This window comes from Tupaia chinensis, unplaced genomic scaffold, assembly GCF_000334495.1.
Source record: "Tupaia chinensis unplaced genomic scaffold, TupChi_1.0 Scaffold000290_1, whole genome shotgun sequence".
In the NCBI taxonomy this organism is placed as follows: Eukaryota; Metazoa; Chordata; class Mammalia; order Scandentia; family Tupaiidae; genus Tupaia; species Tupaia belangeri.
This window is the reverse complement of record NW_006159775.1, coordinates 2,685,488-2,701,313: the sequence shown is the minus strand read 5'-3', so window position 1 is coordinate 2,701,313 and position 15,826 is coordinate 2,685,488. Positions and strand designations below refer to the sequence as shown.

At 34.2% G+C, this 15,826-nt stretch overlaps 1 protein-coding gene across 3 annotated transcripts in view; it reads right to left on the bottom strand.

The window, feature by feature from the left end:
* NOL4 (nucleolar protein 4) overlaps positions 1-15,826 on the bottom strand; it is a 365,383-nt gene that overhangs the window by 250,592 nt on the left and 98,965 nt on the right. For all 3 annotated transcript variants that reach the window (XM_006150552.3, XM_006150553.2, XM_006150556.3), the window contains 3 exons: positions 14,323-14,434; positions 13,314-13,426; positions 4,312-4,444 (listed from right to left, as the gene is read on the bottom strand). In XM_006150552.3, the coding sequence (XP_006150614.1) occupies positions 4,312-4,444; positions 13,314-13,426; positions 14,323-14,434 (358 nt within the window). The remainder of the gene's footprint in view (positions 1-4,311; positions 4,445-13,313; positions 13,427-14,322; positions 14,435-15,826) is intronic.

Below are 15,826 nucleotides of genomic sequence, written 5' to 3'. Positions count from 1 at the left end.
GAATAAATAGACATAAAAATCATAATATCCTACTTCAATCTCTTTACTATCTTAATCATCTAATGTTAAAGAAAACAGAGCATTTTCATTTAACTTAATTTTTTTTTGTATTGTTCAGTTTGCAGATACATGAAACTAGAGAGTCAACCCATTTTTAAAATAGGAGTTTGTCCTACAATTTCTCAAAAGGCTTAGGACACATCTGATTTGTGATTCCAGAAAGGTGTTTAACTACCCAGTTGAATAAAATAATGCTCTAGATGTACCAGCCATATGTACTATTCAAATTTAAATGAACACCAATTAAAGTTAAAATTAAAATATGTTGTCAGCCAAACCAGCCATATTTCAAGTACTCAGTAGCCACAATGTGGCCACTGACTACCATGTTAGACAGGGTAATTATAGGACATGTCCACCGTTATAGAAAGTCAATTAGGCAGTGCTTTCTAAACGTTCTGTACCCTATACTTCTAAACTAATTTTATCTCTTCAATCTCCAATGATGATGAAATCTAATGTGTGTGTGTGTGTGTGTGTGTGTGTGTGTATGGAAATTAAGAATTATACAGTAGAGTTAATTCAGATTACGTAGGAGAGTGCAATTGACAGGGAAGGAGAGAAGAAAAGGAAGAAGAGTCAGGTGCATGTGTTCATGTGAATGCCCCAAATACCAAGAGGAGAATGGAGAAGAGTTTCCAATGTGGCCATACCCTCTGGGAGGGTAATTTCTCACCTCCCTTTCTCCTTCTGTCTCTCTCTCTCTGGGAAGCACAAAAATCCTATAGCAGGGAACCAGCAGTTAGCATAATGGCTATGTCGCTGGACTCCCACGTAGTCAACCACGGTTTGCATCCCGGACCCGGTGGCTTAAAACTCACGCCGGGCGCGTGTGTGTGCGTGCCCAAGATCCCGAGAGGAGAATGGAGGAGAAGGGATGGTGGCGTGACCATCCCCCCTGGGGGGTGATTTCTCGCTTTCTGTCTCTCTGTCTCTCTCTGTCTGTCTGGCGAGCGCACGCGCCCTATAGCAAAAAAAATCTCTCAAAAAAAAATCCTATAGCAAAAACTAAAAGAAGAGAGAGAGAAAACACACACACACACACACGTACATACATTAGCCTGTGTACACAAAACAGAGGGGGGGAAACAAGAAAAGTATGTAAAACTTACATTATAAATTATAATTCTGGTGAAAAGTTTATATTTTAATCATTTAAATAATGAAGGACTTAAAACCTGCTCAATTGGAACAAATGAAAAAAATTAAAATCAGGAGAAAATCCATTCATTCATTAATATTGTATTTGCATCATAGGAGAGAAATTGCTTTTAAGTGAGAAAATTAATGTAGTTTTCTATAGTGATAAATCCTCTCAAGAATGTTAACATTAAGAAATAGATAATGGGAAATAGCCTAAACTCAGGAAAGATGTCAGGGCTTGGAAAAGTAAATATGGGGTGGGATCTTTCTGAGTACTGATGGTATTGAAAGAAACACCAGCTGTTGGCATGGTAGTTACTATGGCTAGATCCAAATGGCTGAAGATGTAGCTTGAGAAACACGCCAGATATGTGTGCATGCATGACCACAATCCTGAAAGGTGGAAGTAAAGGGATGGTGGTGTGAGCATTCCCCACAGAGGGTGCACTTTCACATCCATTTCTTTCCCTCTTGCTCCTCTCTCCAACAAGCATATGCATATCCTAGCCAAGAACATGATTAGATGTAAGCGACAGAAAGTAGAGTCAGTTAAGGACTGTATGCTAACATCTATAAAATTGATCATGGAGACCGAGTCCACAGAGTTGACTAAGAAACCCACAAAAAAAACCAAAAAGGAATGTTCTCCTTAAGTATTGGTATTGAAGATTAAGAGTTTACCAATGAATCAGACAACATGAAGCCTGCTGGTGATCTTCACTAGAACAGATGAAGTGACATACCAAAAATGAAAACATAACTGAAATGAGCCTTAAAAAAAGAGGTGAGGAAGTAAAAAATAATAAGATAAACTTTTTATGAATTTCACTGTAATGTGTGATACAGGGTGGTACAAAGAAATGAAACAATGAATGGAGGGGCACCAGGGGATCTGTTATGTCTTTAATATTTTGTCTTTGTCCTCTCCAAAATTCACATTGAAACTTGATTTCCAGTGTGAGAGTATTAAGAGATGTGACCTTTATGGAATGATAGAGTCATAAGGGCTTAGACTTAGAAACCTTTATATAAGACTTGACAGAGGACATGTCACTTCTGGCCCTTCCATCATGTGAGAAAACAGTATTCTTCCCCTCCAGAGGATATAGCAATAGAATGCTATTTTGGAATTGGACACTAGGTTCTCACCAGACAATGAAATTGCCAACACCTAAATTTTGGATTCCCAGATGTCAGAAATGTGAGACATAAATTTCTGCTTTGTTGTAAGTTACTCAGTCTCAGTATTTCATTACTCAGTTTCAGATATCTTAGAGCAGCACAAATGGACCATGATAGAATCAATGAATATTTTTTTTAAAGTGGGTATTTATTACATTTGTTTGCATGCTGATCCTAGTAATACAAGAGTGTGGTGAAAAACTCTTGATGTAAGAGGAAGAGAGATAATTCCAAACAAGAACTCAATGACAAGTATAAGAAAAAGGCATCTAACATTCAGGAGATGGGTTAGGCTCTGACTGAAGAAGGAACAAAATAGTCCTTACCCTTGAAGCATATATCAACATACAAGAAAGTGCTTTCCCCTAAGAGCAAGTAATTTAGAAGTTTTTCTACTACATGCTATTTAAATTAATATTGATTTATATATTAGGTATGCTCTAGCCAAAGGTCCACAACTGTCAACTCCAATCAAGAAAACAATACATTTTTAAAATGAGAGACATCCTCTCAATATCTACATTTTCCAAAATTATAGATTAAAAATGATGATGGTAAAATAAATAAAAAGCATAAACAAATCAATGAATACATGGATACATATTATGAAGTATATTTCAGTTATTCTATGATCCTTGTACCATAAAATTTCTATTAAAAAATCTGAGAAATGTTCCATGCATGGTTTAGAAGAAAAGATAATTTATAACTAAAATAGAAGAGTTTTATTCTTAAAATATTCACAGATAAATGTTTTTTCTACTACAATAACTATTTGATGGAAGTGTCAAGGAAAAAACCACCTTAAAGTTCTTCTCTTCTCAAAACTCATGCCTATGAGGTCATCAACATCTTTGAGACTCTCAAAGATGAAAAGTTCTCTTTTTTATGATTTTTTTGTATGCTTAGAAGTAGGCATTTCTTAAGCCTCTCCTATAGAAACAAAATACAATTAGCCACTGGAAATACAGCAATCTTTTGTGATCAGTTTTGAACATTAAGTGCTAGAGAGAACAAGTAAGATTTTTTTTTCCTTCCCCTAGTTGTAGTGTAGTTGCAAAACAACATGATCCAAAAGTATAAACTTGCTATTTCAGAAATAATAAATTAATTTTGAAAACTGACCAGTTTACTTGTACTTATAACACTTATTTTTTCATCCACAATTACCCAAGTAAGGCATATTTACTTGCAGATGCAATCTTATACTTAAAAAGACAAAGATCTACAAAGATAATTTTCAAAGTCTCTGAAAATACTAGACCTAAGTGTTAACTTCCATGCATATGTTCTCTATATATCCAACTTTCATCCTACCAAGAACAGGGGGATGATTCAGGAACCTTCAGTGGATTCAAGAATAAGAGAGCATATTCTTTCTTCCCCTAACAGATGAATAATGTAGCTCAAAATCACAGCAAAATATTTTCTTACTCACAAAGTCACTCGAGTAAAATTATCCTTAACTATCCAGTTCTTTGTATTTGCAATTACTCTTTATGCACAAACAAAAGCAAAACAAAAATAACAAAATAAACTCCCATTAATCTTTTGATCATCTTTAAACTCTTCATTCAGTCAGAAGAACGATTACACAAGAAACCAAAGCTGGAAGACATTATCACAGAAATCTGGATGGCATTAATATAACATATATTTAAAGTTCAGGGAGCAAAACATGAATAAGCTTAGATTTTATAAATGATAGTCATTTAACAACCAGTCTAACACACCTTAGTTTTGAATAAATTCGTTGAATCTGAAAAATAATGAAGTGGATGATATATAGAGAAGAGCTCAATGGAAACAGTTAAAAAGTGACAAAATTTTGAGTTAGGAGGTAGTTGTCAATGTAAAAGCTTCTGACTCCTTGCTTTTTGCTAAAGTTTTGTTTACCTATTTGCTTGTTCAATTTGAAAGGCTTACCATCCTGCTGGCCATGAAGGGTCTGGGGACTCTGCATTCTTTCCTCAAGATTGGAGCTGAGATCCGAGTTCACAGCTGACATCCGTGTTGAATCACTCATATCAAATTCATCACTTTCTATGGAACTTTCATCCTGAAAATTGTTTTAAAATATCATCAACCATTTAAAAATAGTGTATCTTCAAATGCTGACTATTTTATCTACAGGTTCAATTTGCAGTTAGCCAAGAATAAACTTTTAGAGAACTTGTAAATATGTTACATAATAAGAGAGACTTGAAATAACAAATATTGGAATAATTTCTTACTTGATGAACTTCAATATTTGTGAATATTCAAAAAATGTGTCTATACACACAGATTTCAAAGGTAAAGTAATATATATAGGGAGGGTGTCATTTATGAATGAGCCAGAATAATGAATGAATAGATTTTTTAGTAAATGTCTTATAAAACAAACTAAAGAAAAATTCAACTTTTGACTAAAAGATAAATGGCCTAGTAAGTTATAAGTGAGCATCCTCAAATATAGAAAGAAAGCCTTCATACAAAATTTTCATTGATGAACAGGATAGATTCTAATAGATAAACTTTTGTGTTCAGATTCGAAGTCCACATTTGGTGGGAAGCAGGATAGTATTAGTATATTGTTTTCTTTACTTACAAGTTAATTTAAATTGTTTTACAATCACCAAAAGGAGTTCTGAGTAAAATCATGCAAGATCTATTCACTAAAAGTCAGGTCACAAAATGGCCAGTTTGCCAAATACCCAATTATTCAAAACACGTCAAAGATGAGTGGAAATCGAATTTAAGATATTTTGCTTCAGTCATTTCACTGAAGCAACCTCCTTATGAAGAAGTGATTTTTCAACAAGTGCTAAGGTAGACAATAAGACCTTAGAAACTGGTATAAAGTGTAAATGTTTAATCAAAATCTCCAGTTCTGACTTTAATTTTTAAATGTTCTATTTAAGAGCTTAATATTTAGCAATAGCAGGAGTATTGATGCTGATATTTAATTTGCAGACACTGACACTGTTACATTTGTTCACTCAATCAATCTTTACCACAGTCCCTGTGTTAGGAATTGGTACTCATCCAATTTACAGATTAAGAAACGAAGGCACAGAGAATTTAAATAATTTCCCCCACTATTGAATACCAGAACCAGGATTCACATGAAGTCATCCAGACTTGAGGAAACAGCTTCTGTAAATAGGAAGAGTTACCTTGGTTTCATAAAGGTTATCAGCAAAAACACTCCTATGTTTAGGGGACAGGACAATTCTGATAGAGTAAGAAATTGGCATTGTGACTCATAGGTCAGACCCTAGTCATCGTGGTATCCTTCCTTTACCAAAGGTCTGATCATGTCTGGTGTACTGATTCGTTCTAGCCCTTTGTTAGTTCAGCAAGGAAATGCCACGTGTGTGGCCCGTGTGCCACCAGTCACACAGACTTCTGGTGGTTTACCCTTTCTCCAGTATATTTGTTTCTCCAATTCTAAGTTCTAAAAAAATCCAAAGCATTTTAAATAAGCATAGACTTATTAAAAAGGGAAAATGAAATAAAAGAACTGAATGTGGACTTTAATATGACCACTGTGTACCATACAGATACACATACATCTGTTCACACAGATAGATGCTATAGAAATCTGTCGCATAAATCATACACAATGTCTATGCTATTGCAGTATTTTAGAGGGCATTCTTAGGAGCCAGACTTCCTAGACTTGTATCTGCCACACTCTGCCACTTGTTAGATGTGTTATCTTAAGTAAATTACCTAACATTTTTGTGCCTCTTTTTCCTCTTCTATGCAATGGGAATGACAGTAATAACAACTTCATTGATCTATATGAAGATTAAGGGGGTATAATAAATTTAAAGTAATTAGAACAATATCAGGCACCTATTAAGCACAATATAATTGTTCCATATAGCTATATAGAATATATGATGAATACTATAGTATGTAATGAGTACACATATGTTATTACATATAAATACACAATTATTATATAAATATAAAATAAATGTAAATATAATAGTAAAAGCAATGAACACATGTTTCTGGAGTAGCTATGTGTTCTATGTAAACATAGTTTTTAAAAGTTTTTATTATATTACCGTCAATAGCTAACTATATGTAATTAATGACATCTCTATATATGCCACATACACACATTCATATATATGTTAAATGTGTGAAGATATGCATGTGTGAATATATGAGCATACACATGAATGCTTAAAGAAGAACTAGATACAAAGAGTCAGGTCACGGTCTCTTTTTGGTGAAATGGTTGTACAAATTGCTATTAGTACATATGGAAGATCAATATGCATTTTGTCACCACTAAATGACATATTGTCAGCATACTTTTAAAACAATCTGGACAAGAGATTAAAATGTTTATTTAACCAAATGCTGTTTTGCTGTTCAAAAAAAAAATCACCATTTAAAGTATTTATCATCAGTAGCTTCATGATCGATACCTTAAATTTTTTTCTTCATTGTTATCTATGAAATATGATTCACTTTACACAGTTCTACTTATTAGAATAACAACTGTACATCTGTAAAGAGTTGTAATAAAATTAAGTGTGTAAATAATTCATTAAGTTCCATTCCAATTATTAACTGATTAAGTGATTTTCTTTTAATAAGAGGTACCTAAGGTGTATGAAACATAAAATTGTGTTTCTTTAACAACACAGAGATACTGCTAATCATACTAAGAAAAAACTATTGAAGAGCAAAAAGAATCAGACACCTTAATTAATATGGTAATAAATATTTGTCTAAATCCCCACCTATATGAGTATTTTGTCTGTTAACCAAGAAATCTCCTCATTAAACAATATGTACTAATGCCTTATGGGACTAAAATTCTATGATAATGAAAGCCATGATCAAGCACCATAGTAATTCTGCCTTCTGTAAACTTAATTTTAAAAAATACAATGAATACTTTACTATGAGAAATTTCTCTTCAGTCCTTTCTGTTTAAAAAAATGGCATTTATTATTCAAAACTTTATTATTGAGTCTATCTAGTTTGAGAATTGCCTTGAAATGGAGACCACTAATCTATTCTGCATTTCATTTTTGTTTCCAAGTTCTAAATTTTACCCCTAAAGAGTCTCTATTATATACCCCCTGACTTCTGTTGCTATTGTATTTATGGTCCCAAATCACAATTTTCAAGGTAGCCCACTCACTCCCAACATCTCCCCTACTTGTCTTGTCTATCAACTACTGATAAATTATAGTCTTCCTGTTTCTATACATGACACTAGTCTGCTCATGAATTTGCAGTCAAATCTACTGCCTACCAACTAGTATGTAAGATACTTAATTAAGCATTTAAAATTTTCCAAAAGACACTTTTAAAATTTTGCACTATTCTGATCTTTCTGTACTTTTATTTTACTTACCATATGCTCAAGTGAAATGAAAGCCCGTATGATTAACATTTATATAGAACACACCACAGTGTGCAAGAGATCTTGTTAAAAATTGGTATGGGACCCAAGTCCCATACATCAGACCTCGACATAGAATCTTTGGGGTGGTGTCAGCTACAAGAGTCTCATCAATATGCAAATAAGCTATCATTTCTCTGATCTTAGGAAAATAAATATAATAATCACTCCTTGTTTCCATTCTCCCTCCAGTAACCCCAGAACCTGTCTCCACTCCACTCCATGGTAAAACTCTTCTAATGACTTTTCTCCCCTGATTTTTTTATACCCATTGCACTTAGGCTTTCAGCCTTGCTTCCTCACAAAAATTGTCCTTGTAAGGAACATCATTGATTTTTTTTTTTTTTTGGAGAGGTTTTTCGCTATAGGGCGCATGCACTCCCCAGACAGACAGAGAGAGACATAGAGACAGAAAGCAAGAAATCACCCCCACGGGGGGGATGGTCACGCTGCAATCCCTTCTCCTTCATTCTCCTCTCAGGATCTTGGGCACGCACGCACACGCGCCCAGCGTGAGTTTTAAGCCACCAGGTCCAGGATGCGAACCGCGGTTGACTACGTGGGAGTCCAGCGACATATCCATTACACTAACTGATGGTTCCCAGGAACATCATTGATTTTAACAATACTAAATACAAATTCAATTCACAGTCTTGTTTATAATTTTTTTATTGATGTATCAACTGTTTTGACACCATCAATTGGACTCCAGAACAGTCTACAATTTTCTTCTAGTTTACAAACTGCCCTGGTTTTTCTGATAATGCACTGGCTCTTCTTTCTCAGTATCCTCTGTCTGTTGGTTCTTCCTCATTTCCAACGTGTCATCACATCGAAATTCTCTTAAGTGAAAGTCATTGGGCTTTATTCCATAATCTATTCTCATTATCTTAATAATATCCCAGGAACAAGGCTTTTTATAATACCTGCTGATTATGCCTAGGTTTATGTCCAGCTTAGTTCTTCACTCTTAACTTCATATGCCAACTGTTTAATTGACAAATCTAGTTGAATATCTCAGATATATCTTAAATATACTTGGGTATCAAATTAAGAGTTCACTATTGAGCTAGTATCATCCATCAAATCTGTTCTACCAAGTCTTTCCTATACTAGCTAATAATAATTCTACTCTAATATTCAAATTATAAACCTTTGATTCATTATTATCTCTCAACTTTTTTTCACACTCCACACCTGATCTGCCAGAAAATTTTTCAATATATTCATCATGTAACCTTTTTTTCATTACCTTAATTACTGCCCCTCTGATCCAAGCCACTATCATCTTGCTTATACTTGAAACACCCTTCAGAAGATTTCATTAGATCTAACTAAAATGTCTACTCATAAGACTACTCTTGACATTAGATTCCTCTAGAAGGATATAGTAAAAGAAGCAGTGGCCAAAGGACAGCATTAGATGCTTCTCTTCCATGGAGCCCTGGAAGTGGCCATGTAGCAATTCACATGGTTAAACGGACCTGATTTCCTTAGTTCTCGTGGTGATATTTCAGGTTTGAGAAAACCATAATCATATCTCATAGGTTGGTAATCAGGCAAAGAAGACTCCTCTTATAAACCAAATGCTTCTAAGTTCCCACCACAAAGGACATGCCAGTTATAAGAACAATGGACACCAGAGACAAGGTGGAAGGACAGTGTGGGAGGGGAAGAGCTTAAAAAAAGAAAATTGGGGAAAAAAACAGAGTGGACATTTGTGGGACACAGTTATTTTTTATTATCTGTTGATGAGGATGTGTATAGTATTCTCAACTGGGCTGGACTGAGGTGTATATCATGTTGGGTAAAGTCTCTTTACAATCAAAATGAATAGCAATTGAATGTATAAATAATAATAATAGCAATAATAATACAAGTTTAAAAAGAATAATCCAACTCATGGAATCCTGATGATTCTTAACAGGTATTTCTAGACTTCCAAAACAGTTTACCAAGTGGAATTAGTTTTGTAGTTAGCAATGTTACTTAGTAATATAGATGTCATTTCAGTTTTATCAGTTTATGGGGGAACAAAGCTAGAACATTACCCTAGGCCAAATTCTCATAGAGAAAGGGAAAGAATTCTGCTTTATACCTGTACTGATTTCTGCAATAACATCCTACTAGTGTCCCTATGTCTACTTTTCTCTTCATTCTATTCACAACAGAGCAGTTCACATGATTCTGCTAAAATATAGGTTGGATCACATGCCCTTCTGCTCAAAACCCTCCAATAGTTCCCCATATTACTCAATAAAATGCAAAAGTTATTAAAATATAAGGTCCTATGGGACTGGCAGTTAGTGTAATGGCTATGTCGCTGGACTCCCATGTAGCAGACCAAAGTTCAAGTCCCAGACCTGGTTGCTTAAACTCATGCTTGGTGCATGTGAGTGCGTGCCCAAGATCCTGGAGGAATATGGAGAAGAAGGGATTGTGGCATGGCCATCCCCTCTATGGGAGTGATTTCTTGATTTCTGTCTCTGTGTCTCTCTCTGTCTTTCTGGTGAGTGCCCATGACCTATAGCAAATATATACACACACACACACACACACACATATATAAGGTCCTGCATGACCTGACTTTCCACTGGCTCTCTAACCTCTACAATTATTCTTTCTTTCTTTATTTTGCCACAACCATATTGACTGTCCTGCTGTTCCTATAGATAATGAACATGTATCAGCCTCAGAAACCTTCCGCTATGTCCCTTTGATATATACATACCTTGTTTCCTTGACTTCTGCTCAAATAATACTTTCCAAATGAAGGTATTTAAAAATGTGATTGGAGTTCTAAAAGGATTTCCTGCCCTTCTTTATTTCTTTCTCTCAATAGAATTTATTATAGTATCTTCTTATTTACATTCCTTCATTATTTATTTTATTTTCCGTTCCTCCCGATGGAAGATAAAGGATAGAATTTCTGTCAGTTTATTCACTGCTTATCAAAGGAGTGTAAACTATGTAGAAGGTACTCAATAAATACTAGTTGAATTTATTGGATTAATGCTCATTTAAATTTAAATGTAATTTGTCACAAAGGAGTGATTCACTTGAATTGTCTTTTAATGTGACTTATCTTGATTAAATTCCTTCCTACCTTTCAAAAATCAGAACTTTCTAAAATTTAATGAACAATCTAATTCATCATTTGTCTGAATATTTTTAGGGCAGTAAACATCAAATTCAATATTTTCAAAATATGAGAATAAGAGTTATTGCCATAATTCATTTATGTGTGTAAATGAATCCATTCTTTTGTGAAAATATTTATAATTGTTTTTTTTTTTTTAATTTGCCATAGGCCACATGCCTACTCTAGCGAGAGGGAGTTACAGAGAGCGTCAGAGACAGAATGAAACTGAAGAAAGTACTCCTAAAGGGGGAAGGCCACACTGCTCCATTCCACACCCCTCCATTCTCCTCTCAGGATTTTGGGGACACACACAAATGCACCTAAAGTGTTTTTCAAGCCATTCGATCTGGGACTTGAACTTCTCTGTTGGCCGTATGAGATCCAGCTACCTTAACCACCGCCACTGGCCCGACTAATGACTTTTTTAGAAGCAAGGACTCTGCCTATGTGGGCTGTATTATTGACAAAAAGTTAATCTTATTATTTTTTGGCCTAGAAATAAACATATAATCATCTGGATCAGATTTGTATAAATAATTTGACAAAATATCAAATAGCATGTGATATTTAAAATGCTTTTCTTCAATTATGTAACGAATCACGGGGATAAGGTTTTTTTTTGTTTGTTTGTTTGTTTTTTGTTTTTTGGGTTTTTTTAGGAATGGATAGATACTTTAACCTAATGATTTTATTACTTTTTAGTCAATCATTTGCATGTAGTTATCTGATAATATGTAATCTGATACTGCCATTGCACTAATACAGAATTTCTTACAGAGCATACCCTGAAAAAAGTCTATTACAAATAATTTTGAGGTTAAACTCGCTCAAATACAAAGAGAGAAAAATTATTTTAAATTTTGTGAAAAACATTAACTCAGACTAGCTGGTAGAGTGATGGGTAAGGTGGCTGGATCCCACATGGCCAACTGTGTGGTTTGAGTTCTAGACCTGACAACTTAGGAAACACACTGGCACAAGTGCATGCATGCCAAAAATCCTGAGAGGAGAAATGGAAGAGAAGGAGTTGCAGCATGACAAATAACCCACAAGGGGTGCTTTCTCACTTTCTTTCTCTCTCTCTCTCTCTCTCTCTCTCTTTCTCTGGTGAGCACTCACATCCTCTAGCAAATTAAAAAAGAAAAAGAAAGAAAAGAAAAGGAAACGTTAGCTCAACAAAGTACTTTTAAAAGACTTTACTGGCACTTTACTAAATAATGCTATATTTGAAAACTTTTAATTACTTTTCCTGTGTAGATAAGTTTCAAGAAAAAAATGTATTCGCCTGTGGACCTGTTCCTAATATAGGTAATCTGAATGCTTCTATTAGTTAATGGCTACTAACTCGTTAACAAGGATTTATTGAGTTTCTATTGTGTACCTGCTCTTTCATATTTTTGGTAATATAAATAGGGCACACATAATTTCGTCTCTGTATTTGAGATACTTCAACCCAAATGAAAACTAACTAGAATGTTGGAGAATATTGAACAAAACATACATTTAGGATCTGATACACCCAGCACAATGCTAGATTTTTCACTATAAATTAAATAGAATAATATGAAACATCAAAATACCTCCAGTTAAGAAAAATTATCACAAACTGTATCTGGAAAATGCAGAGACTTAAATAAATTTATAAAACAGTAGTTGGATAGGCCTGCAGCCTAATGGTTAAGGGAGTTAGATCCCACACAGCTGATCGCAGTTCATTTCCCAATCCCTGCATCTTAAAAAACACGCCAGGCACATGTACATGTGTGCCCAAGTACTGACTAGATAGAGAAATAGAAAAGACAGGATTGTGGCAGGACTCTGCCCTATGAAGTGGTACTTTCTCCCTCTCTCTGTCACTCTGTCTCTTTCTGGCAAGTGCACATTCTCTGGCAATTAAAAAATGTATCAGTTAACTGCAAAATAAGTTTAAAATAAATACAAGATTTGGACAATGTAGAAATCATTACACTTGAGATACCTAGTACATTGACTCTTCTGTTTGTTAGGCAAAATAGCCTTAGAATTTAAATTTGCTAGGATTCTCACTTATCTGAAATACTGAAAAACCTTTCCCTCTCAACTTCCTAGCACTTTGCCAAGATTAACTCAACAGTGGCCTATTAAAAAAATAAGATTTTTTAAAAGTGAGCCTTGAAGAAACAAATTCTCACATAACACTAAGGTAGGCGTATTAAGACAAGACTAGGAATTTCCACATGCTTTTCCTATCTGGGCCATTGGTGACATCCCTTTCACTGATAAATAAATCACTCTCTTCAAAACGCCATCACACCTAATGAGATAGCCATGGTTATCAAACTTCATTTCACGATGCATGCAATACAAGTACAGATGTGTTCATTTTACCTCATCTTGCTGTGAATTTAGCAGCTGCAGCTTCATGTGCTTCATATAGGCCATGGTAATCGGCATGTTGTAGTCAATCATGCTGGTCACCAGAGTGGGAGGTTTTCCATTATCTGTAATAAAACATTTTCAATGGGTAACAAAAGTGAATCTGCATTCTACCTGTAATTGTAGAATGATCCAATTGGTCCAAATTAAAATAAGTTTCCAGATGCCCCATGTTTAAAAGCTTGGCAGCCTTGTAGGTAGATTGCAGAAAAAAACATAGCTGGTAGGTTCTACAAAAGTGTATTGATATAAATTAACAACATGGATAAATTATTTCTAACTCGACTTTAAATATCCTCACAATAAATAAAATGAACGTAATGATTAAGCATAGTTGTTTGTGATTTTTTTCCTTTGCTACATAATTATTTCCTTTATGTACTTCCTGAGTGCCAAAGGAAATGTGTGGTGTGTTGTTTTGGGGCTTTTTTTTCCCCCAAGTTACACGTCGTCCAACACATGGGAATAAGATAGCCCAAATGTAGCTCTTAGAATAATTTAATTTCTAAGAGAAATTCATATTTAGGAAAAGGCCTAGTAATTCTTAATAAAAGCTAAAGCCAAATAATAATTCTGTGTAAAAATTTTGAGTGAAATAACTCCATATTACTCATGATTTTTAGAAATAAGGAATTGGTAGATTTGAAAGAATATCGATAGAAATTAATTCCCTGACCAAATCTATCTAAAATACCATAAAATACATTCTATAAATGAAAATTAAAACATTATTATAGGAGAAAAAGTTATTTGCCACAGTTGAAACTGCCTTTCTCCTAAGAATGGGCATTGAATTACTTGATAAGTAGATATTCAAAATTCACTACCTTCTACTTGAATAAATGGGATGATATGACTTGTTGAACTATTTCAGTCTACCACGCTGTTATAAAAATGTGAGATATGAATTGCCATTATGAATAAAATTACTTTAAATCTCACTATTTGACACTGTGGCTACCTTTATGATCTGTTCCATCTGGGTTTAAATGCATTCTTTTCTGGCACTCTGAGCAGCTCATTAGAAATCGTGTCACCGCTTCTCTTGGTAGGAAGGCATAGCTCTCTGAAATCTGAAATGATTCACAAAATATATGTGTTATTATATAAGCTGACTGAGCATGATTTAATAGAAATGATCAGTGTATTTCCAAATAAGACGCATTATTCCATAATGGCAGGAAGCACAATGAGAGCATGCACTGCATACCATGCATCATTTCAAGAAATATCTATCCAACTTGATTAGATGTCTCTTAATAATAGCCAATAATGTCATGTGGAGAAAGAAAATCCACCACATCAGGATGGATATCTGTTTGTATTTCTGCATTTCTTTCAGAAAAAAAAAATCACACTGTAGAGACAGTCTAATGACTTTTCTGTATTATTAAAAATTGCCAACATTGTTTCATTAACTTACTGCTAGTACAATCAAAATTGTATCCAATTTTCTATATATTTAAAAAATTTAGCCCCAAAGAGATGCAATAAGCTTGGGATTTTGCATAATGAGAATTTCTTCATGATTGCTTTTCAAATAATTTAAGAGAGAATAAAAGACAAATTCAAGCAGAAATCATGTATATATTTACTGCAGTGAATCATCCCTTCCACAGAAAATGACACACCTGGAAATGCACTTAGGCTACTTGTTTCATTTATTTTATGTCACTGTTTCCTAATTTATGTCTACAACAGCTCACATCGATTACCCTATACAGAGCTGTATTTTCAGAACCATGATCTAGAATCAAGTTAGAAATTAATACTCGTGTCACAGTGATTTTTGTAAGTATTAACTTTCCAAAAACCAAGGTATTTCTGTTATCGAGAAAAATAATTCCTGAAGTGAAACTGATAGAATATGAACTATCCCTAAATAAAAGCTGATGCTGACTCATTGCTTAAAAAGTCTATGTAGGACTTATTTTCTACCACAGCACTAGAATTGGTACATCAAATATGTGATAAAGAAGAGAAATAAGTGAGTTATAAATTAGACTTAAGTATCAAAGATAATTTCTCAGGCGCATGCATACCATACTGACCCCTAATGTAATTTAAGTAAATAGAAAGGAAGAAAAATAAGCATGAAATGTATAATTGTGTGCTAGCTTCCTTAATAATGAGGAGGTCAACTTTTGCTTTTCTATGCTGAAGAAGCAGCACGACACTGAGGAAATGCCTTATACTAAGATCTGATACTCTAAAGCTCATCATCCCTTGAATTTAATATTAAAATCAGTTTGAATCACTTAGCCCACCCCATTGACTCTCAGGGAAAAGAAAGCATAAAAATACCAAAGAGAAGGAACGAGTCTACAGATAAAATCCACCATAGATGATCCAATTGTACGGGTAATTAAAATTCAACTCTACTAGGATCTGAAGTGTGAAGCCCTAATTTCAAATATAATTATCATTTATCAAGATATCTATATTTTTTTAAATTCTACTTCAGA